Here is a 22,469-nt window from a genome sequence, read left to right on the forward strand (position 1 = left end):
GAGGGAATTGAGTGCACCCTCAGTAAGTTTGCAGATGACACCAAGCTGGGGGGAAGTGTTCATCTACCGGAGGGTAGGAAGGCCCTGTAGAAGGACCTGGACATGTTGGGTCGATGGGTAGAGGCCAACGGGATGAGGCTCAACATGGCCAAGTGCCGGGTCCTGCACTTTGATCACAACAACCCCATGCAGCGCTATGGGCTGGGGGCAGAGTGGCTGGAAAGCTGTGCAGAGGAAAAGGACCTGGTGGTGTTGGTTGGTGCTCGCCTGAACATGAGCCAGCAGTGTGCCCAGGTGGCCAAGAAGGCCAGCGGCATCCTGGCTTGTGTCAGGAATACTGCAGCCAGCAGGGCTAGGGAGATGATCGTCCCCTTGTACTCTGCTCTGGTGCGGCTGCACCTCAAGTGCTGTGTTCAGCTTTCGGCCCCTCACTACAAGAAGGACATCGAGGCCCTGGAGCGTGTCCAGAGAAGGGCTGTGAAGCTGGTGAAGGGCCTGGAACACAAGTCCTGTGAGGAGCGGCTGAGGGAACTGGGGTTGTTTGGTCTGGAGAAGAGGAGGCTCAGGGAAGACCTTTTTGCTCTCTCAAACAACCAGAAAGGAAGGTGTGGGGAGCTGAGGTCGGCCTCTTCTCACAGATAACTAGCGATAGGACTAGAGGAAATGGCCTCCAGTTGCGCCAGGGGAGGTTCAGGTTGGAAACGAGGAGACATTTCTCCTCAGAAAGAGCAGTCAGAAAGGCGTTGGAACGGGTTGCCCAGGGAGGCGGTGGCGTCACCGTCCCTGGGGGTGTTCAAGGAGAGGTTGGACGTGGTGCTTGGGGACATGGTTCAGTGGGTGACATTGGTGGTAGGGGGTGGTTGGACCAGAGGATCTTGAAGGGCTTTTCCAACTTTAATGATTCTGTGATTCTGTGAACAGCAACCTGATACGAATGGTAAGAACTATAAACAGCCTTTCCTTTTGTACATTTGGAAGTACTGGAAGCTTGGAAGTATTATTGCCCTGATGTGTTTTTTGAAGCAAGAGGTCACACAGCAAGAGCCAAGGATTCTGCCGGGCAGCCTTCCTGCCCTCACATACTGCATCCGTTCTCAGAGCTGACTCCGGACTCATGTCTCTTACACCCGCATTACTCCTTTTTCAAAATCTGTGTTCTAATTTGTCTTATATACTGTAAGCTTCTGAGTTCCTTTAGTGTGTAAATTACATTAAATTGAATTGAAGTCTTTGCTTTCATTTCAATAGAAAGTTCATTATTTTGGTAAGAAAAGTGTTGAGTAATAATTTTTAAAGGTGAAGACAAACTCGAGGTCTTGTTTAAATTATGGAAAAGCAATGAAGTTAATCCATATATGTACTTTATTTAGATATCCTTATTTCTTTTTATGGATATTCTCATCCAGAACATAAGTGGTCTTGATTTGGTGACCGCTTTATGGACAGGAACCTTTCAGGAACAGACCGCTGACTGACTTTTTTTATTTTACTTTGAAATATCTCTAAGACTTTTGAGATATGCGGCTGTTTCGTTCCTTCACAAACGGCAAAGCCGTTCGGACTGCGACTGTTCACGCCTACGGGCAGCGCCCAGGCGCCGTTACCACAGCGGGTGACACCGCCCCAATCCCCGCCTCAGCCCTTCCCGCCCTTAGCGCCTGCGCCGAGGGGCGGCTCTGCGCCTGCGCGGGCTGCCCAGCGCGGGCTGCGCCAGCGCGGGCTGCGCCCCTATATGACGCGTCGCGCGCGCCGCGCGCCCCACGTGACGCGCTCCCCACGTGAGGCGGCGCCGCTCCTCCTCCTCCTCCTCCTCGTCCCCCTGCGGTCCGGTGGCGGCGGCCATGGCGGCGGCGGGGGCGGTGGCGGCGGCGGGCTCGGCCCAGCAGCTCGGGCAGCTCCTGCGGCAGCCCGGCCGGTGAGCGGCCACCGGGGGGGGGGGCACCGGGGAGCAGGCACCGGGGGCGTTATCCCGCCGCTGGGCCGGCCGCGGCCCGTCTGGGGCAGGCGCTGCCTCAGGGAGGGCCGCGGGGCCGCCCTGGAGCAGCGCCTGAGGGGGCGGCGGGGTCCCGCGGGACGGGCCCGGACGGGCCACGGGCGGCCTGCGGCGCTGCCAACGCCCTGCGGCTCGGCCCTGCTGTGGGGACGCCGACGGGGGGCTCGCACCTGCCTGCCGAAACCGGGGCGGTCTCGGGAAGAAACCGAGCGACGTCGAATTAGTGCCCGCAGCGGCGCTGGAATTCGGCCCTTCCCTCCGTGCCCGCGCCGCGGCGGGGCCTGCTCGTTATTACACCCCATTATTCTGCGGTTACCCGTTTGGTTCTGTGATGTTGGTGCTGGTGATGGTCTCGGAGCTGGTGCTTAGGGACGTGGCTCGGTGGTGGCATTGGCAGTAGGGGGGTGGTTGGGTCAGATGACCTTGGAGGGCTTCTCCAACACTAATGGTTCTGGGATCTTCCTCTGACTTGGAAGGGTTTGGCTTTGTTGGTGTTTCTGTTTGTCTCCGCTAAGAAACCAATAAAAGCACGCAAACCTTCACTTGCAAAGCTAACAGCATGTAACAACTCCCCCAAATCACAGATTTTTTTTTTAAAGTGGTCTCATTTCTGGATGATGATAGAATTTTAAATATGAGGATATAAGAATATAATGTAAGAATTTAAAATGCATTAGCATACCATACTTCCTATATTTAGATTATCAAAACGTGAAAAACGAGAAAGTGAACGACATCAAAATAATTTTAAACATTGGCTTAAATAATGAAACGGGAAAGACAAAAGTTTCTTAATATTTTTTTAAAGGTAAAGGTTTAGATCAGAAACGTGCAGAATTTCTAAGGGTCATCCTAATGCTATTTTACTGCTAATTTTGCTTTTTTAAAGGAATTGTTGTTTTTTCTGAGCCAATAGGATTGCCACTAATCAGTTGCAAATGCCGTCATTTTATGTTGACACTGAACTTCTCAGGAGTTCTAGTTTAAGAAAATTAATCTCTTGCATCAACTTACTAGTAAGTGCTGTATTATGGAAGAAGTGTGAATTTGAAGGTTTATTTTTTTCCAAAACATATTTAAATTTTTAGAGTTTCAGAAGATGAACTGAGTCAGTGTCTTCAAAGTTTTTGAGTCTCTTCTCTCATCATTTTGTAGCCTGTTGTTTTGCATAGCCTACGTTTTAAAAAAGTCAGCGTATAAACCCGAGTAATTTGGGCTGCTGGTGAAAGAAGGAATATAAATACTTATAAAACATTCACTGTCTAGGCTGAAAAAGTGGGTGAATTGTGGAGCAATTATTTTCTGGATTTCCTAAGTAGAGAATGTCTCACTGTTCCGGTTCTACAGTCAACAGACCCTTTGTTTTAAAGGTGTGCTTTGTGAGTCTGTCTCACACAATTTTTTTGTGTGGTAGAAACAGGACTTTCTGTGGAGGAATAAAAAGCCCAGAATGTGTGACACATCCTTGTAACTTATCTGCGGCTACTCAAGGTTAAGAAAGGTATCAGTGATGGAGGAAGTGAATTTCATTTCTGAGTCCAGAGTTTATCCCCAACAACATGAAATGTGGAATGATACAGGAAGGGAAACGTTGGGACGTGTTATAACCTTTTTGTTTCTATTCTATTTTATGGGTAATGGTAATTTTTTTAGAAATATTATGGTTGAATATAGGAAGTATGTTGTTTAGAATCATATGCTTCATTTTGTTAACTCTCAATTTTCTTAATATTTTTAATTACTCCTGTGTTTTTAAGCTTCATTTAAAACGCCCAGGTACCAAGATGGTAATTACAGAATTTAGATTTTGAGTGAACTTTTTTTTTAAAAAAAAAACCCTTGGTGCACATTAATTTTAAATAAATACATAATTTGTATCTTTGTGAAGTGCGCTGCAGCTGTATGTCGGCAAGGAAATACTAGGTTCTGGGGAAGCGAGTGTGAAATAGCTGTGACTGTCCTTCCTCTCTGCTTGGCACACGCAGACATCGGTGTGATGAGACGTGTCCCTTTGTGCGTACTGCGTCAGACTGAGCACTTGTGAAATGCATCTCGCTAGCAGGGGAAGCGTTTGTGTTCCTCCTGTGTTCAGGTAATAGAAAGTAAGTGCCTTGAGTCAGTTACTGGTGCTTTGGCCTGATGCGGAGCCATGGACTGCTTCTCCGTTCTCCCCGTGTGGTTTCAGCCCCGGCAGCGTTCCCTTGCCCTGCTTGCAGTTCAGCAGATGCAAATTCTTCCTACATATGCGGGCATTGTACAGTTGCCGTGACAGCTTGGCAGCTGCATCCGCTTTGTTCTCTTTTATTAAGCCTGGAAGCTTTAACAGATCAAGGTAGAGTAGCCTGTTTTATGACTACAGTGACATCATAAAACTTGATTTTTTTAAAATACCATTTGTTTGGCTTTGGTCCGTTTGTAACAAGTTCCCTGAGCTCTTCCCGGTGTAAGTAAGCAGCGTGTGCCTGAAGAACAGTGTTGGAGGAGGTCTCCAGGTTGGAACTTCACAAGAAGGTTGTGACTGGCAAGTACAGGAAAACCAACCCTGGAGCAAATTTCTCGATTACTCTGCATCAGAGCGTGGTCGGGTCCCCGAAATACTGACCTGCTGCTGCCTCTGGCGTTTTAAAATTGTCTGCTGTGACTGGGCCCTCATGTACAGACGGAGAATTCCTCCCCCGTCCCGGTCTCCCCTCCGTGCATTGGCTTAAAAACCTGCGTGCTGAGCAGAGCTCTGGGATTCACGTGTTACGTCAAGCATGAGACCTGAGCTTTCTCAAGGAGTCTGTATCAAATCCCATCTATAAGTAAAGAATAAATCATTTAAATGAGGATTTCAGCGCTGGTGTCAGTTGTGGGCAGCGAAGGCAGTCCAGAGCTGCTTTCTTGTAGTTAATAGTAGAGCTTGTAGTCCTTGTTAATAGCACGGCTGTTTTCTTGTAATTAAAGACAGACTGTTTGTCTTTGGGATCGTTGCTGTTGGCGACTCGTAGGAAAGTGCTGGAAGAATCTGTGCAGGTGGCAGCGCAGGAGGTCCTGAGCTGTCCCCGGGCTCAGGTCTAAGCCTGCGAGGCTGGTGCTTGCAGGAAAACAGAGCTGTCCTGCCGTTCCTTCCCTTCAGCTGTCGCTAGCCTCTAAGTCCTGCCAAGTTTTAATCAGCTTTCAGAGCAGAACCGTGCTCTGACTGGTGGCACGATGAGAAAAAAGACTGGCCTAATCATTCTGCATTTCTACCAAGGTTTCCTGGAATTGCTTTGGAAAATCAGCTTTATGGATTCTATAGTTCCATGGCCGAATTGAATTCGGCTTTGTATTCACAGTACGCGCTCAGATAACACAGCTGCTGTTCCCATATGGATGTTGTGCTGCCTGCAAGGCTATTACAATTTATAGTGAACTTCCATTATTGACTGATGAAAGACACTAAATGGCTTCTAGGGTATAGGTGCGTTGACTTCTGTATCTCTTCTGAAGCTCATTAAAAATAGTACACTGTGTGGTTTTTATTCTGCATCTCCTGTTATCCCGCAGTTTTGACTTAAGCAAACCTGGAAAATGGAGTTGAAAATAAAATGTAAATAGTTGTCACTGTTGTCATCAAAGGCTGTTTGGTTGGGCTTGTGAGAGGACCCAGTGTGATGGGATTTGCTGAGCAGAGCCCTGGGATCCATGTGTTACATTGAGCGGTCGCCGGAGACCTGAGGGCTCTCAAGGAGTCTGTATCAAATCCCATTTATAAGTTACGAATAAATCACTTAAATGCTGTGTCTGATTAATACCAAACATTCAAGGAAACCTTGAATAAGAAGTTGAAGCAGAATATGGTGTTTCATCGCTACAGTATGGTGTTTTCAGAAAAGTTCCCACTTTGTTTCCTGGATAAGGAGCAGGGGGCAGTCATGGTGCCGAGGAGAGGAGCCGGGCCCGTGGCTCCCAGGGCTTCTGAACCCAAAACCTGACGGGGAGAGATGCGGGGTGCCCGAGAGGGGTTCTGAGGGCTTGGCCTCCATCGCCTCCCGAGCTGCATCCCGTGGTGTTTCACTTGTTCTCTGCTGTTTGGCTTCGTGCTGTCTGATGTTCCCACGGACGCTCCTTAGCTATCAGAACATGTGATGACGTTTTCTGTGCATCCCCTTAGCAGTAGCGCTGGGTTTTGGTGCGGTTCCTGAAGAAGCAGTGGGGTTGTCTTCTCCGCAAGCTGTAGAAAATGTTCTCGGTTTCAGTTGTTGATTTCCTTCTCAGGAAGATATGTGGGTTTGTGTGCGTGGAAAATCCAACTTTTATACTGCGTAACTAATTTAAAAATAAATGCTGTTATTTTTTTAACAGGTCCCTTGTAGTTGTCCACTTCTGGGCGCCGTGGGCTCCTCAGTGTGTTCAGATGAACGAGGTCATGGCGACGCTCGCCAAGGAGCACACGCAGGTCACCTTCGTGACGGTAAGTCCCCAAGGCCGGGCAGCTGAGTTGGACTTGTTTTAAGCGGAGGAGAGCTGTTATTGCCAAGAGGGAACAAAGTGCTGCGAAGTACGAGTACAGCTGTTCTGGAGATTCTTTAATGACTTTGTTCTTGAAGGCAAGAGTTGAACGTGTGGAAGTGGTATATCGAAAATTTAGTGGGATAGAAGTTCTAGCTTCATCCAAACGTGACACCACAAGCTTAAATAACATCTTCATTTTATCTTGGTATGGGAAAAAAAATATCAGTCTGCTAAGATACAATGAAGAAATTCCTTTCATTAGCTACTTCGTCTAACAAATCAGCCTTTAAATTTGTGCCTGCAGTGTCTCAGTCCGTCCTTCCTGTGTGCAGCTGTATTTTTGCAGCGTGACTTTTTTTTGTCTGTGGTTTTGAGATTACATTTGAAAAGAACGGTGTTTCTAAATTACTGGAGATCTCCTTTGTTCCCATGATGTTACTAGTTGGCTGCATAGATCCTCGGATGGATATCTTAGTTGATTTTCTGTCTGATACTTCAGATGAACTGTGATCTTCACGTAGTTTGTGGGAAAGACAATGTAAGTTTACACGATGTTGATGCTGTAAGGTGGCAGGGCCGTCGTGCTGGATGGTGTGTACACAGAGGAGTTGCTGTATCTTTGTGAGATCATCTGCACATCCTAGCAAGAACCGGTGTGGAGGGGAAAACGAATGCACTTCATCCATGTGCTGTTTACTTTAAAAGAACTCTTGTTAATGAGACGCCTCTGATTATGGGGGCAGGGAGTAATGGAACAGCCAGCTGTTTGTGAATATTTTCATTTGATTTGTGACAGCTTTTAGTGTTTTTTTAATGATCCCTCTCTCAGTTGGTGTTTCTTCCTGTAAAACAGGAGGATGGAACTATCTTAATTGGGTTATTTTATGAACCAGAGCTTCAAAGGACTAATTTTCAACATTTTGGAAATTGGAGATGCATGTTTTTATAGAGTAGTTGCAGCTCTTAATAGCTCCAAGAAAGTTTGAAAACTTTCTTTTCTAGCCACGTGGCCGTGTGTTGTGAAGCTGAGGTAATCGCACCTGCCCCCTTGCCCCACCAAAACTCCTGTAGTGCTTTAGAGAAAGCAATCTACGGAAAGTCTTGAGTAAATTCTCTTGCTATGGATTTTCTTTTTGATTCCTCATGGGGATGTTTGGTTTTTGGAGGTTCTGTCTGATGTAGGTCCATGTTCCAGAGTAGCCAGAATCTGAATTTTCTTTGTCCTTTTAACTCATCAAGTGGTTACAGCTGGCTAACCAAGAGTGGTGTGCCACAGTGCAAATCCTGAACAGTCGCATTCTACAACAGAGCTAAGCAATAGTGAAATGAACTTCAGCGCTGACAATAAATATTGAAGTTATTTTAAATGCAGTTTCTCATTTCAGCTGTTGCATATCCTAATTTTAAGATCCTTGCCTTGGTTAAAATGGAAGTGTTTTTATGGCGAGAAATAGTTAGAAACACTGCTTTGAAAAGAGCTGACAATAAGAGCAAGTTACTGGAATAAGAAATGAAATCAGTTCTCTGTGTGTGAACCTCACCAGAGTGGAACATAAATAATCAGGTAAGCAGGAAACTTTACTGGAAAAGAAAAATTCATATGGATATGTCATTTAATCATCTTCCCCTCGGAGGAGACCAGCTAATTGAAATCTATTTCCAGGTTTCAGTTTACAGCTTTAGTTTCTCTGCTCTTGTTGAAGCATTTACAGGAGTAGAGGCGGAGATGAACTCTGTTTTGAGTTACTCTGTTGGGTTGTTTCTGCGTTCAGCAAGTTCATTAAGAGCCTGTATGGCTTAGGCAAATCAAAACATGCTGTAGTGTTAAAATATTCAGAGGTTTGCTACGTTTCAGCTGAGTGAGAACGATCAGTAATGTCTAAAATAATGCAGTAGGGTTGGACAGGAGGGCGGGAGCAAGCTGTTAAGTAGCTCTCAGTGCTTGTTCCTGAAGTGTCACCGTGCGGTTTGGGGAAGAAGATTTTGAAAGGCTTTTTCTTCTATATTCTTGATCGCAGGCTTCTGTTTGAAACATATCTATTAGCATTTTTTTTACCATTAACTCTGCAGTTGCTATAGAGTTGGCGTTTTAAACAGTCTTGCTCTGTAACTTCTGTCCCTCAAGTAATCTTTTCGCCCATGCGTAGAAAACCATAAATATGAGTCATTAAAAGATGCGTTTTCTTGATGATTTACTACATTGTGTAATTTCAAGGTATGCCTTTGAAGGCTGAATGAGATTAGAACCAATAAGCTAAACAAGCTTTGCACTCAATGCTTAGTAGCCTTGTAGGAGTTAAAAATAAAATTTAGTAGGCGTCAATAGCTTATTGAAGAAATGCTCCTTTTTGCTTCATAATTTGCAGAAGGCTGCAAAAGTCAGTCGTGATGTACAGCCCCTAGAAATTAGTCAATAGAGCAAACAGCGAGAATTGCTGTGGGCAGAAAATAAGCACTGTGATCATGACATAACTGGGGTCAATGATTTATGGATTTCAATATAGTAGTAGCTGCATATGATTGAAAATTTACTAGGTCACCAGTGCACCAAAAATTTTATTCGCAGCCTCCAGGCATCTTTGGAAATGTGCAACAAAATAAAAACCTCTGAACTTGTTTTGACACTGTAGGCTCAGTGGATGACACGCCAACCCAGTGAGTCTCATTTAAATGCAAATGTCACAAACTTCTGCATCAAATTCCTTTTAAAATGTATAAAACGTATTGAAGAATGTTTTAGACAGGTTTGACATCCACAATTGAGCTTTAAAGAAGATTATGAAAATAAAACTATCTTTCTCTCTCCTTGTTCTTGTTTTTTAGCTGGAAGCTGAGGCTGTGCCTGAAGTGTCTGAAAAATATGAAATTAGTTCTGTTCCAACGTTCTTATTCTTTAAGGTAGGAGAAAATGGGTTTAAGAGAAAATGAGCTTCTAATATGTATACTCTTTTTATTACTGCTGGAAAAGCAGAAACTTGGTAAGAACTCTCACAATGAAGAAATGTTTGCGTGTCTGAGCTATTCTATCCAGTCGAACCTAAAAAAGTAAACAGGAATGATTCTGTGTAATATTTCAGAGGTTCCTTAATTGCTTTAGGATTTGTGTAAAGGTTTTATTTTAGCTGTCATACCTTCTTGGGTCATATGTTCTGGTAATATTCCCTAGCTATTGTACTACAACATGACAAAATAAATGAGCAAATAATCTTTTGGTAGAAATGACAAGTGTGTATGGAGCGCATTTGCCTGTGATGATAAAATTCAAAATATTTTATCACTCTTTTAATAGCAAACTTTGCTAGTGTTAAGAGTAGCTAGCTAACAGAATGGTATGAGTCTTGAGTCAGCTGGAACTAAAGACTGGCTGAAAGATCAATACAGTAATCCCCTCTGCATCTGAAAATCTCTATTTTTTATGGTGGTTTTTACTATTTTTTATGACAGTACAAATTCTGGATTTAATCCTTTAACACAAGCCTGTATGTTGGCTTCCCTAGAATTCTCAGAAAGTCGACAGATTAGATGGTGCACATGCCCCAGAGCTGACCAAGAAAGTCCAGCGCCACGCGTCCAGCAGTTCTGTGTCTGCTGGCTCTAACGACAGCACAAAAGAAGATCTGACTGCGCGTCTGAAGAAGCTCATCAATGCTGCCCCTTGCATGCTGTTCATGAAAGGCTCTCCGAAAGAGCCGCGGTGTGGTAAGGATTTTCTGAAGTTCGTGTTCAATATGGCAATGCTTGCTTTAGGCTGTTTTTCAGAATTACTCGGTTCTGTGGAGTTACATCCTAACAGTGTCTTGCATGCTTAGAAACACGAAGGTGTTACCATATTGCTTATCGGCAGCTAGAAAACTGCCGTTCCCTTGCTTAAATTTTGGAAACGGAGTGGCAGAATAGGTGCTTCCCGAAGAACACGTGCAGTGCTATCCTTGAACTAGGATGCTTCTCCTGAGGTTCAGTTGCAATGTATTTTGAGCATTGTTACACATGTTAAAAATGTAACGTAGTCTGAAGAGAATGGTTCAACTCAAGGAATAACAAGAATCGACTAACATCTGGCATTGCTGTTGCAATTTTGGAAAAAGAAAATAAAGCCATTCTAGCTGGTAAAATTGAAAGACAGTAGCATGATTCTGCCAGGGTGGAAATGCTTTTTCTTAAACCTAGTGCTTTTAATCCTTGCTCACTGCTTAGGGTGCGTGGTTCCCAGCTACCTTGAAGTGTTGATCTGTACTGGGAAAGCAGATAAATGTTGAAGAGCGAAGTTAAGTACTGTGAAGCTGCCTTCCTTCTGCTCAGGCAGTCAAGAAGTTGCTTTGGGGAACTGACTTTGTAGAGCCTTCTGTGATGCTCTGCAGGAGGTAACTAGAAGGGTGGGGATTGCTTGACCAGGCAGCGCTCTTGGCAGTGCTTGCTTGGTGTTGGCTTCCTCTTGTTCTGGTGTAGCTCCGTGGGCATCATTTTGGCAATTAACACAATGCTCTCCAGGTTGTTTGCTTTGAGCGTAATCCCTATCTACCTTCTGGGGACAGATGTCAGGACAACAGCTTCTTTAAGTTCATCTTCACTTGTCAACCTGCTCCTTACCCACCAGTCTTTCTGCTGATACCTTAGAGGAGTGCCCGCTTAGCTACTAGTTTGTGCTGTTATTTTCAGATGCACCTTTTCCCCAAACCCCATATCCCACCTTGGGAGGAGGGGAGAAATAAATAAAGCAACCAAGGAGCAAAATGCAGTGTGGGAAAACAACCACAGCCATTCATTCCTCGTTTCTCTCCATGTGTACGGGACATGTTGGTTTGGTGGAGTGAGAATAACATGGACTCGCGATACGTGACTTGCAAACAGCCTCTGCTGTTCTGCATTGTCTGCGAAGGCTTCACCTTACAGAAGAGCAGTTTACTTGGTGGGAGCTATGCTGTGGCTCTGTTTATTGCAATTGACGATTAGGTCCGTAGAGGAAGTAGGTCTCTTCATTAACTTCAGGTAGCTTTGGGTCAGGATCAGTGCTTGACAAAGTTTTGGGTTATTCCGAAGTAGATCTGTGAGGTGCAGCCATACATCCTGAAATAACCCCAAGTAATAGGGCGGTGCTCTGATGAGCCCTGACTGTTGGTGAGTACGTTTGGGGTGCCTGCTCGGGGCAGGTTGTCCAGCTGCGTGTTTAGGTTTCACTGTGCTGGACGCTGATGTGGCGGTGCTGTCAGCGAGCCTGCTGTGCTTGTGCTGTGAGTTTGGTGGGCGTGTGGCGAGCCGTGAGGGTGGGCACGGGCTGTGAGGGAGGCACGGCTCTTGCTGTGTCCGCGGTGAGCCCACGAGCGCTGTGCAGGCAGGAGCGGCTGTGCCCCGACCCGCTGCGTGCCCAGCTTCTCCTTAAACCTCAGGCAGCCGCGGGCCGGGGCAGCACCAGCAGGCAGCACGGGCACGGCACAGCTCCTCTGCGGGTGCTGGGCAGGCTGCTGGGCAGATTTAAAGATCTGTAGGAGAAAGACCCCTTCCGGCTTTCTGTGTGTTTTCATTGTTGATGGGAGAGTCTATTTAAAAACACAAACCAAAAAGGCATTTTGAGGCATCAGAACTGAGGACAGTTAGGTACCGTGGCATAAACTCAGTATGGAAAGTGGATTAAAAGTATAACACAGGTTCATTTGCTTGTGTTAATGTGGTAAGGTAGGTATTTCTTCAAACCTTCAGTTCCTGTATTTGATCCCTGGTACCCCCTGAAAAATACAAAGGAGGAGCTTACCTAAATGATGCACGTATTAAAATGTAGTGCAACACCCAAGATCATCTGAACATACAGCTCTGCATTTTGTAGCTAAATACTGTGCCTGCTGTAGACTGCTTTGATAGCTCCTGGCAGACATCCTTGAATAGACACAGCCTTTTTCAAGGTGAAATAAGGTAATGTTTTGTCAAAGATAATATGAATCTGCTGTACCAGTAGTAGGAATAATATAAATACAATTAAATAAAAGGAGCCGTACCTGTTAAAAGGTGAAGATACTTGTGACTGATACCTATTTTGATACAAATAATAGGTGTGCCCTGGTGTCTTTAGTGCAGTTGGCAAGTAGTGGGAAACCTTGTCCACCAGCGTAACTTGAAATCTTTTTGTAGTTTGTGGCTTGTTCCTTGGAAAAAAACAGCGAAGCACAGGGTAAGGTAAGCTATGTCCCCTCCGCTGTGTGGGTCCTGGCAGCTGTGGGTGGTTGCTGTGGTCATTGGGTTATTTCATCAGATCCCCTCAGCCTGTGATAGCATTTATTTGCTTCGTTGATAAAGTCATTTATTTAGGCTGAGTGGCATTTATGACTTTGTAGATAATTGCTTAAAATGTTTTGTTCAGTTTGATTATTCCGTGCAATATGTGTATAGTATTTCCTCAGAAATTCAACCTAAATCTTTTGTTACCGAAGTAAAGCTGTTCTGGCACTTCATCCCGAAGCATAATACTTGCAGACTGCTACCATAACCCTTCAAAATGAAACACAACCAATCAATCTTTCTAGTTTGCATGTAATTGCCTACAGCTAAAATAAAGCTCCCCCCCACTGCCTCTTACAGTAGAAATGAGCTAATATATTGGTGATAGAATAACCATCAGCAATCAGCCTTTAGCTGTTTGCTAATGAACTCCCAGATGTATGGAAAAATTCAGAATCTGTGTTTTACTTCAGGCTGTACATGAACTTAACACTTCGGTTGTAGAAAGAAAAGCAACTTAGATGCCATACATATAAATACTGCTACTTCGTATCTCAATAAATTGCAGATCATGAAAACTGCAGAAAGCTGTAGTAAAAATCCATATTTCAAAAACTAATAGGTGGTCCTGCAAGCTGAAATCAAAGGTTATTCTTGTATGGCACTCTGATTCTTTTTCGAATTTAAAGCTTCTTTTTTTCCCTTTATTAAAGCCTTTAAGCATCATCTTTTTTTTTAACATTTGTATAGAGGTTTTCATCTGTCTGCATAGCGCTTGTTGGAGTTCTTTTAGGGAATTAGTAGGATTGCAAGGGCATTTGACTATGCAAGAATGAGTTGGCGAAGATCTAATACATTATCACCTTGTGTTAAGGACAGATTCTCAGGGATTGCTTTTGCAAACTGTACGGCAGTGTAATCTAGCGGGTTTGTATTTCATTAGAAGGGAGGTTCGCTAAAACAACAGCAGTAGGTGTTGAAATACTTTAGGATAAAGAACATGTGTTAGAGAAGTACAGCTCCAGAATCTTTCCGTGTGTGGCTACGTATTTAGCAGTTCCTTCTCAGTAGTATGATTTTCATAGAAGGGCAAGTAGAGGAGCAGCGGAGTTGTGGATCAAGATCTGCTCATTAGCTCTAAAGATCCAATCCTTGCCTTCCTTATGCTGTAAAGTACAGCAGACCTGTTCCTAGCCGTTTGCTTTACAGACTAAATATCTGTGCTGGACTGTGAAACATGTAGTAGGCCGATGTCTTCTGCAGAGGACCATTTGTGCCTCTGCGTTGGTGGAAGTGTTAAATGGATGGAGGTGACATTGAACATCAAAGGCTAAGGTTTCTTTTTGCATTAGCCCGTAAAGAATGGACTTGTTGACTTGAAGGATACAGCCTGGGGTGTGGGGTTGTGGTTAAGTAATTTCAAAGAGTTTCTGTGGAGAGTAATTGTCTTAAAATTTTCTTCTAGAGACATCAATTTCATGTTTCACTTTAATAAAAGAGAATGGCGAATTTAAAATAGAAAAGAAGGAGAATTATTGGGAAAATGAAATTCTATGTGCGTTTCCCCCTAGTGTAAGAAGATTTAGTTAAGTTTTGTAAGACCAGAATTTTCACAAATGCCACTTCTTATATAAGACATGATTTTATTTTGAAGAAGATTCTTAATTTGGAAGAAGATTCTTAGTTACAGAAAGGAGTAACTTTTTTTTCCGAGGTTGGCCACATAATTTTTAAAATCTGGATGTTTACACTGTAATATTCGGTGCTTAATATCCTTCAGAAAAAAATGTCAGAGTAGGGCTCAATGAAAATTGGTCATAAAAGGAAAACCAAAGCATGGTATGCAAGTATCACAAGGGTGGTTAAATAATATTATATACTCATGGGAACATAGAGATTAAAAAAAATGGAGGAATCTGCATTTTTACCCTGAAGTAGGAAAGGGCATACTCTTAAAATAAAAGTATTAGGAAACAAACATTAAAGGCAAGTTTCTAAGTTAAACTGGTGATGTAGTAGTGGGTTTGAATACCAGTTCTGCATTGTCAACTTCCCCTGGTTTTGGAGCAGTAGAAGGAAGTTCAGTAGTAGCTAGAGAAAGAAATGCCAGCAGCAGAGAAAATGATTTGCCAGTGGAGGAATGAAATGAAGGCTACTGAAGATGCCGTTACAGTTACCGAGCAGCTTTTCTTCTTCAGGAATGCTGCCTGGAGAAGAGCTGGAGGAGACAGAATAAGAGAGTGCATTTAGCTTAGCTTTAATAGTGTGTTGGAACAACAGACAAGTATATGAGGGTTACTGTGTAGCTTTGCATGTAGGGAAGCTCCAGACTTACCAAGCTGTCTGTGTACTTGTAATCCCAGTAATAAATACACTTTTTCTTCCTTTATACTATTTGAGAATATTAATAGAGCAATATGTAACACATTATAACTTACTGGGAATTTCCTGCATGGAAGAATTGCATATTTTTAATGAACGAAGTTTAATGCAGACACAGGAATACTGTGCTTAAACATATATATTTCTTTTCTTGTGTTTGCAGGTTTCAGCAAACAAATGGTGGAGATACTGAACAAACATGGTATTTCATTTAGCAGTTTTGATATTTTTTCTGATGAAGAAGTTCGTCAGGGGCTGAAAACATATTCTAATTGGCCAACTTATCCACAGTTGTACGTAGCTGGAGAGCTTATAGGTGGACTTGATATTATCAAGGTTAGATAATGAGAAATATCTTAATCTTGGTAATTGTCAGAAGCATGTGGGGTTTTTTCTCTTACATTGATTTTTCTCCTCCAATCTCTCTAGGAACTTGAGGCTTCTGGAGAACTGGATACAATCTGTCCGAAGGCACAGAAGTTAGAGGACAGGTATGATGTATTATGTCATTATTTTAAGGAGGTCTATTTTTGAGACTTCCTGTCTTTTCATTTTTACAGACGAATACCTATATTTACCCTCTGAATTCCTGTTCTTTAACTTTATCCGTAACATGGGATGGTTTAAGTTGGAAAGACTCGAGATCATCTTTAAAGATCACCTAGTTCCAACCCCCCTGCCATGGACAGGGATACCTTCCACTAGATCAGGTTGCTCAAGGTCCCCAAATTTCCTTTCAGTTACAGAAATCCTACAATCTTTATTTCAAGTTGTTTAACATGTTCTGTTTTCTATACAGTAAGCATCTCTTTATATGAAATTACTAAGCTGTACTGTTATTACAGGCTTTGCTTATTACATTTATGATTGGTTAATTTTTTATTATGGCAGGAGTATATAGATTTTTGTCTTTTTTAAAGAATTTATTCTTAAAGGTAACTGAGAAAATCCCCTTCTGAACACACTAGTAACTTCTGCTAGCTTCATTTGACGCAGGCTTCGTAACTATGATGTTACTGTAGGCAAAATACTTAGGCTTCTGCTCATTTTTCTTGATTACTCCTGTCCTTCAGCTCCTGTTTTCTTTCACCTTGGCCACATAAGCATACGCTGCATCAGTAGGCAGCGCTGCTTCCTGAATCAGAGGTAATATCTAGAAACCAATTTGTCCTCCTTTAACCTTCCCGTTTGAAGATTCACTCCTGTTTGAAATTCCGACGTGCCCCAGGCAGTCAAGCTCCGTACATCTGACAGGTCGTTGTTTGAGAAGATGCTGGTGTACGCGGCACTCCTTTCTGGTTTGCCTGAGCAGTGCCGTTAAGACACGCAAACTGAGGCTCATTTACCGGCAAGGTGGCCTGTGCCTTGAAGGCAAATATGTAAGCAGAGATTTCCCACTTGCTGTCTGAAGATGGCAAGAGCAAGTCTTACGGAGCTCTAGATGAGACTGGTGCTGGTCTTTTGGTTTCTCAGCCCAGTGGAGAATTAATGTGATGAAACCCGTTTTGATAGCAGTGATGAAGTACGCTTTCAGAGTTGTGTAGTTATAAATCCTTTTTCACTTGTACTGTGCTTGAAGTTCATGCATTGTTACTCTAGGAGGGTAACTTGTAAATTGTTTCACTGAGATCACGGAAATCCTCACCTTTTGCAGTTTGAGACTAAATTATATCTGAAAATGTGATTGTGACCATGTTACTTTAAAAAAAATCTATTCTAGAAATCTTCCTTTAATCTCTTTCTTAACCTTTCTGCAAAATGGCATAGTCTGTAACTTCATTGAATTTGTACATAATTTTTTGCTTTGCTTGGTCTGTTTGAGGGGGAGAAGATAATTTGAAGTGCCCTACGCTTGGTTTTAATAGAGCAAAATTATTGGTATAGCAAATGTCTCCCTAAAGGAGCAGCAGCATCTTTTAAACAGGCATGTGAATTTTATCAATTTTGACGTAGAAAAGGTGTGAAGGCAAACTGGGTGAGTCACAATCTGCTTCTTGTTGCCTAGTTTATTCTTGCTCTTTAAGTTAGGTGCTAGTTTATGAAATTAACATGTAACAGTTTTTTCTGTTGACAACTGGGAAGTTCTTTACTCTGACACACATTAGTTTCTCTTTGTAGTTAACCTCATACTTAATTTTGGGGCAACTTCCATCTCTTTCAAGCTACACTCACTCTATCAGTTGCTCATAAGAAAAAAACACCGATGGGCTAGCTGCCCAAATGTCTTAAGACTCAATAAAATGAAGGAAATTGGTAGTAGAATCTATTTAATGCCAAATTGCATTCCGTTAACTCAGTGTTTGATCTCTTCTAATCAGTGAACTGTGTCATCTTCTGAAAATCGCCTGGAAAATGGGCTCTGGAAGTCAGCTTACTTTAGTGAGGCAGATCTGGAGCCTGGGGAACCAGCTCAGATTGCAGTAGTTCATCCTCACTGTAGATGTTAGTGTAACTGTTGCTTTTTACCCTAGAGGTGACTTGGATGGAAAAATTGTTGGCTTTAGGTTTGTATGTGCACAGGCTGTAGGTCACCAACAAAACTTCGGTATTTTGCAAAGCCCCTGGATTCTCCAGTCTAGGATTACTTCGCGTTGTGTGAAACTTCAGAGAAAATGCCCAGCTGCCATGCGTTTTACAGAGGGTAACATGCCTTTAGCAAGAAACTGTTGGACAGCAGGTCCTGCTTTTTCATCAGTTGTCACAGAAAGGCTTAACTAAAAGGACAGGGAAAGGTGGAGACCGTCTGGTTCTGTGGGTGAACCAGCAGCAGCCAGGGCACAGTGGACCTATTCCTGAATTCCAGTAGTGGTTTGTCCGTAGTGATTGTGACTGATTCTAGGTATGGCTTTTCTTCTTCGGAAGACGGTCTTGCATGTAGAACAAGAAACATCACTGCATTCAGTGTGAGGAAAAGCAATATATGAGTAAGTACGCATCCTGTGTGAAAAATATCCAAAAAGGATGTTTCTCCTAAATTTGTTGCTGCTTGATACTTAGAGGTCAATCTAGAAAAATAAATTGTTGCTCTGGAAGTAACAGGATTGTTCAATTTCATTCGCTAAAAGTACTGTAAACAATATAAATGGAATTGTTTATAGTACTGCTTTAAATGCACTTGCTGAAGCTGTAGGTTGCTGTCTTTCCACTTCTTGCATTTGTTTTCTTGTTGAAACTGAGATTTTGAAATAACTGAGCTGTTTTGTCTTTTTTTTCCTGTTTTCTGTAGGCTTAAAACCTTGATAAACAAAGCTCCTGTGATGCTTTTTATGAAGGGAAACAAACAGGTAAGTTTTAAAAAAGTATATATATTCTGCAACACTTAAACAGCTACAGTTACTTCTTTTCCTTGCTTAATAAAAATCGGTGGTTCTGGGAAGTTACGTCTTTTTATTTGGTACTTCTGTGAGTAACAGAAGAACAGTCTATGTTTTAGCTGATTGAAATACATTGCTCAAATGTTGATAGCATTGTTACAAACCAAGCATGAAATTCTCTGGTTTTAGTGACATCTGTCAATTGATCTACGGTGCAGGAATGAATGGAAGAACTGTGCGTGTCGTTTTGGTCTTGCCTTATTGATTGTCTTTGCAGATAACAGGTTTTCTTCTGGTGTACCGAGTGCTATCCCTGATGTCTGTCCTACTTGAAGCATACTCTTTGACTATTACCTGATGCTTTGTCTACATGTTTTTTTTGAAGCTTCCCTTTGGTGACCTAGGTGCATTGGGTGTCCTATTCTTTTCAATTTCTCTGATTTTATTATGCTTTCACAACTGCTTTGAAAAACATGGGCGCTCTGTGTCCCTACACTGTCAATGTAAAGAGTTTGCAGTACATAATTCAAATTAATAATTGGAAGTGGGCGTTGCTGTACACGTACACTATTTATCGGTTGACCATAGTGTGCTACTCTCTCCAGAATGGTTAAGTAAGGGGTGGAGTAAGTCTCCAAATAATCTGTTTTACAAATGTGTGCCAGGCATACACAACCTATATATGACTTTGGCTTTTTGAATGTTAAGAAAATTCCAAAGCCCCACTAGTTTCCAAGATAATATCACCAAACCTAGAAAACAGATTCACCTTGTATCGCTTCGCAGCTGAGGAAAGTGGTTAATATTCTCAGACTTCTCATTTACTTCCAAGTATATAAAGAAAGATGTTCAGTAGAGTTTGAAGCTTAGAGTGGAAAGAAGAATGAAAAAAAGATTAGTAGTATTGCTCATTCAGTAAGGTTGCCATTAGCAAGAAATTGATAATAGCTTTAGTGTAACTTGGAGCTGAAATATTGTGGATTAAATATAGCAGAAATATGTGCTAATGTCTGTGTTTTGCATTCTAGACTGCAAAATGTGGATTCAGCAAGCAAATTATAGAAATCATAAATAATACTGGGTACGTAAGTCTTATGTAATTTAGGAAGCCAGTTCTGTTTTAACAACTGCAGTTGAATATTTTCCAAACTCTTTATTTATGGTGGAAGACTTCCCAGAATGTCATTTTCTTTGCTCAAAAGTGTTTGAGTATCCCTATATAAAAGCCAGTAGTGTAAATCCCTACTCTGTTCATTTGATACCAAGTCAAACGTGGTGTGTCTGATATTGCGCTGCTTTAGCTCTGCTACATAGTGATTGTCTTGCTCTGACTGAACAGGTTATTGCAACAGTAATTGTTTTTGCTGTCGACATTAAAGAAATCTTTCCACTCTGATAAGCAGCTCCTCTTAGAGATCCCTCTTGATCAGTTTCCTTAATCTTGGAGCCTTTTGTTATGTAGTCTCAATTTTCATCTTCAAAGCAGTTACTTCTGTAGTGAGAGAGAGAGATTAGTATCATCTTTCTTTGAATAAACCCATGTGCCATTTGTACTGCTAGTGTGAGGTTAAGCAGTTGCCTCGATAACTAAATGTTAGAATGATTTATTGTTTTAGATGACAGACAGCTAGAAAGGAACTGTATATATCAATATACAGTTTGGAAATAAGTAGCAGTTACTCAAATTGCTATTCCCTGTCATTGACCCTATCTGCTTGAAGGAATCTACATCCTTCCCAGTCACTGAAGACTGACAGATCTTTGGATGCAAAGAATTGTGTAACACAGCTCAAATATGAATCAACCAGTACTCAAATTTGCACTGGCATCTTATTGTGGGTGGTTTGGGTTTTTTTTGCAAGTAGTATATGAAGATAATAAAATAGTTGTAGCTGGATGATTCCTCAGTAAAAACTTCCAAAGGATGTCTTCTTTTTTTTTAAGCTAATACTGACCAGAATTGCTTTGAACACATTTGCTCAATAGCAGTATAAGCCATACAGCTTAATTTTTTAGCACGTTATGTTGTCATCTGGGCATTGTCAGGAGTTTCCCACGAAACTAGATATTTTTTAGATTAGTTCTTGATGCCTATGGAGCTGATGTTTTTCTTTATTAATATAAACCCTTTTTTTCCCCTTTCTAGTGTTGATTATGAGACATTCGACATACTGGAGGATGAAGAGGTAATTAAGTCTTTCCATCACTGTGGCATTTGTCATTACTTTTCCTAAAGTTGAAGTTTACAGTTAAGGTTGTTTTTCTTAGGTGCGGCAAGGATTAAAAACCTATTCAAATTGGCCAACGTATCCTCAGTTATATGTGAAAGGTGAACTTGTTGGAGGCTTGGATATTGTTAAGGTAAGAATGGGAGAATCAATGTAAATTGACCACTTGTTTTAAAACTTGAAAAATGTTTTCTGCCTATAACATCCAGAAAAGTCTGTGTAGTGGCCGTCTTGGTTGTTTTTAGTGTGACTTCCATTAGCTCAACATACGCTTGAAAGGAGCTCTAAATCTCTACCATTCTCATATGCCAAGATTTATCAGTGAAATGTATTTTCTTGACAGCAGTCAGTTACTGTTACTGTAAAGACCATTTTTACCCCGTGGGTGTATTTTTACAGGTTTCTCTTCTTAGTTTTACTTCTGACATTGCTTTTCTCAAATAAGGTGGGTGAGACATTTTTTCCTACCAAAGAGTCTCATTCCTGGAAAAAAGTAAGGTTTATTGTAGTTGTTTGAACAGACCCTGAAGCAACAAAAATAGATCTGCATCTGTTACTGTGGTTTTTGATTTTTGTAACAGCAGGCACAGTGTTCTAAACCCCAAATACTCTTGAGCCCATTCTTGTCTGAATGTTTTATAGCCAATTCCTCAGACATTGTAACTCTTGGGAAGATGCAATCAATAAATCTCATTTAGTTCTAAAAATACTGGTATTACTTAAATTATATAGATTACTTTAATTTTATTTATTTAACAAGTGTGTGGGTTACTTCAGTGATCAGTAAGTATAGTCTTGGGCATTGCGGAGATGCTACAAAATACTTCTCTCACTGGTATTTAAATATAATTTGTCTATTTGTGTTGTTAGGCTGTATTCGGTTCCCAGTAAATTGTATGGGTAGATGAATGTTGTCAGTACTTTAAAGTGCATTCCATTACACAGCATAATATGAAATAAAACTGAGATAGAGCTGTTTCTCTTGAGATGTGGGAAAAGAAAATACACTCCACAACACGTTATTTTAAAACCGTTTCCTGGTTTTCTCTGTTTGGTAAGTTAAAGCCTCAAAATTTGAATTAAGCCACGAAGATAATACACGCAAGTACTTCTTATTTATAACTCTTATAAATCTCATTGTCTGGTTTGACAGTTTTTGTTACCAGCACACATTAAAACAGTGGGTAATGTTTTTTTCATTTTGGATGTTGTAAAATTTTGTATATGCTTAGATGTATCTAGAAGATATACCAGGGGATGTTTACCTCTTAAAGTAGATAACAATTAATTCTTTTGAAGGTTTCTTTTCCCTAAATAAGCACCCTCTTTTACTTGATAGACACAAAATAGAATTTAAATTCAAGATTATGAACTTTAAAGAGTCTTGGTCAAGAGAGACCTCTAGTGGGTCGTCTAGTTCATCCCCTTAATAGCTACTGAATTGATCTGTAAACTGTCCCTATTGAAACTGTGTTAGCGTAATCACAAAATGTATGGGGAATAATTGTTTTGTACATTCCTTTACAGGAGCTAAAAGAAAATGGTGAACTGTTGCCTATTCTGAAGGGAGAAAATTAATGTCAACGGACGGCAATGGGAACTGAAATACTTTGAACAATTACTCATTTATAGATTATATTGGAGCAATATATGACTTAACCCTGTGGAACTGATCAGAAGTAAATAAAGGCTTCTCATGTACTCTGTATTTCACAAGACCATGTTACATGTGAACATATGTATTTCCACTGAAGATAAAAAAAGTCAAGTTCTTCAATTAAAATACAATGTTGAAGAAGTTTGGGGTTTTTATTTTGATTTCTATGTTTTCATTGCACTCAGCTGTTCAAGAATCAAGTAATGCGTTGC

General features: G+C 41.7%; 1 protein-coding gene across 1 annotated transcript; it reads left to right on the forward strand.

The window, feature by feature from the left end:
* The first annotated feature begins 1,740 nt into the window (after window positions 1–1,740).
* GLRX3 (glutaredoxin 3) lies at window positions 1,741–22,398 on the forward strand. The gene is made up of 11 exons (XM_083844847.1): window positions 1,741–1,915; window positions 6,320–6,428; window positions 9,293–9,367; window positions 9,967–10,168; window positions 15,222–15,394; window positions 15,488–15,549; window positions 18,285–18,342; window positions 19,401–19,453; window positions 20,519–20,558; window positions 20,641–20,733; window positions 22,128–22,398. The coding sequence occupies exons 1-11, from the start codon at window positions 1,842–1,844 to the stop codon at window positions 22,176–22,178; spliced, it is 990 nt and encodes a 329-aa protein (XP_083700973.1). The 5' UTR covers window positions 1,741–1,841; the 3' UTR covers window positions 22,179–22,398.
* The last annotated feature ends 71 nt before the right edge of the window (window positions 22,399–22,469 follow it).

Source organism: Anser anser (genome assembly GCF_964211835.1).
Source record: "Anser anser genome assembly, chromosome: 7".
Taxonomy (NCBI): Eukaryota; Metazoa; Chordata; class Aves; order Anseriformes; family Anatidae; genus Anser; species Anser anser.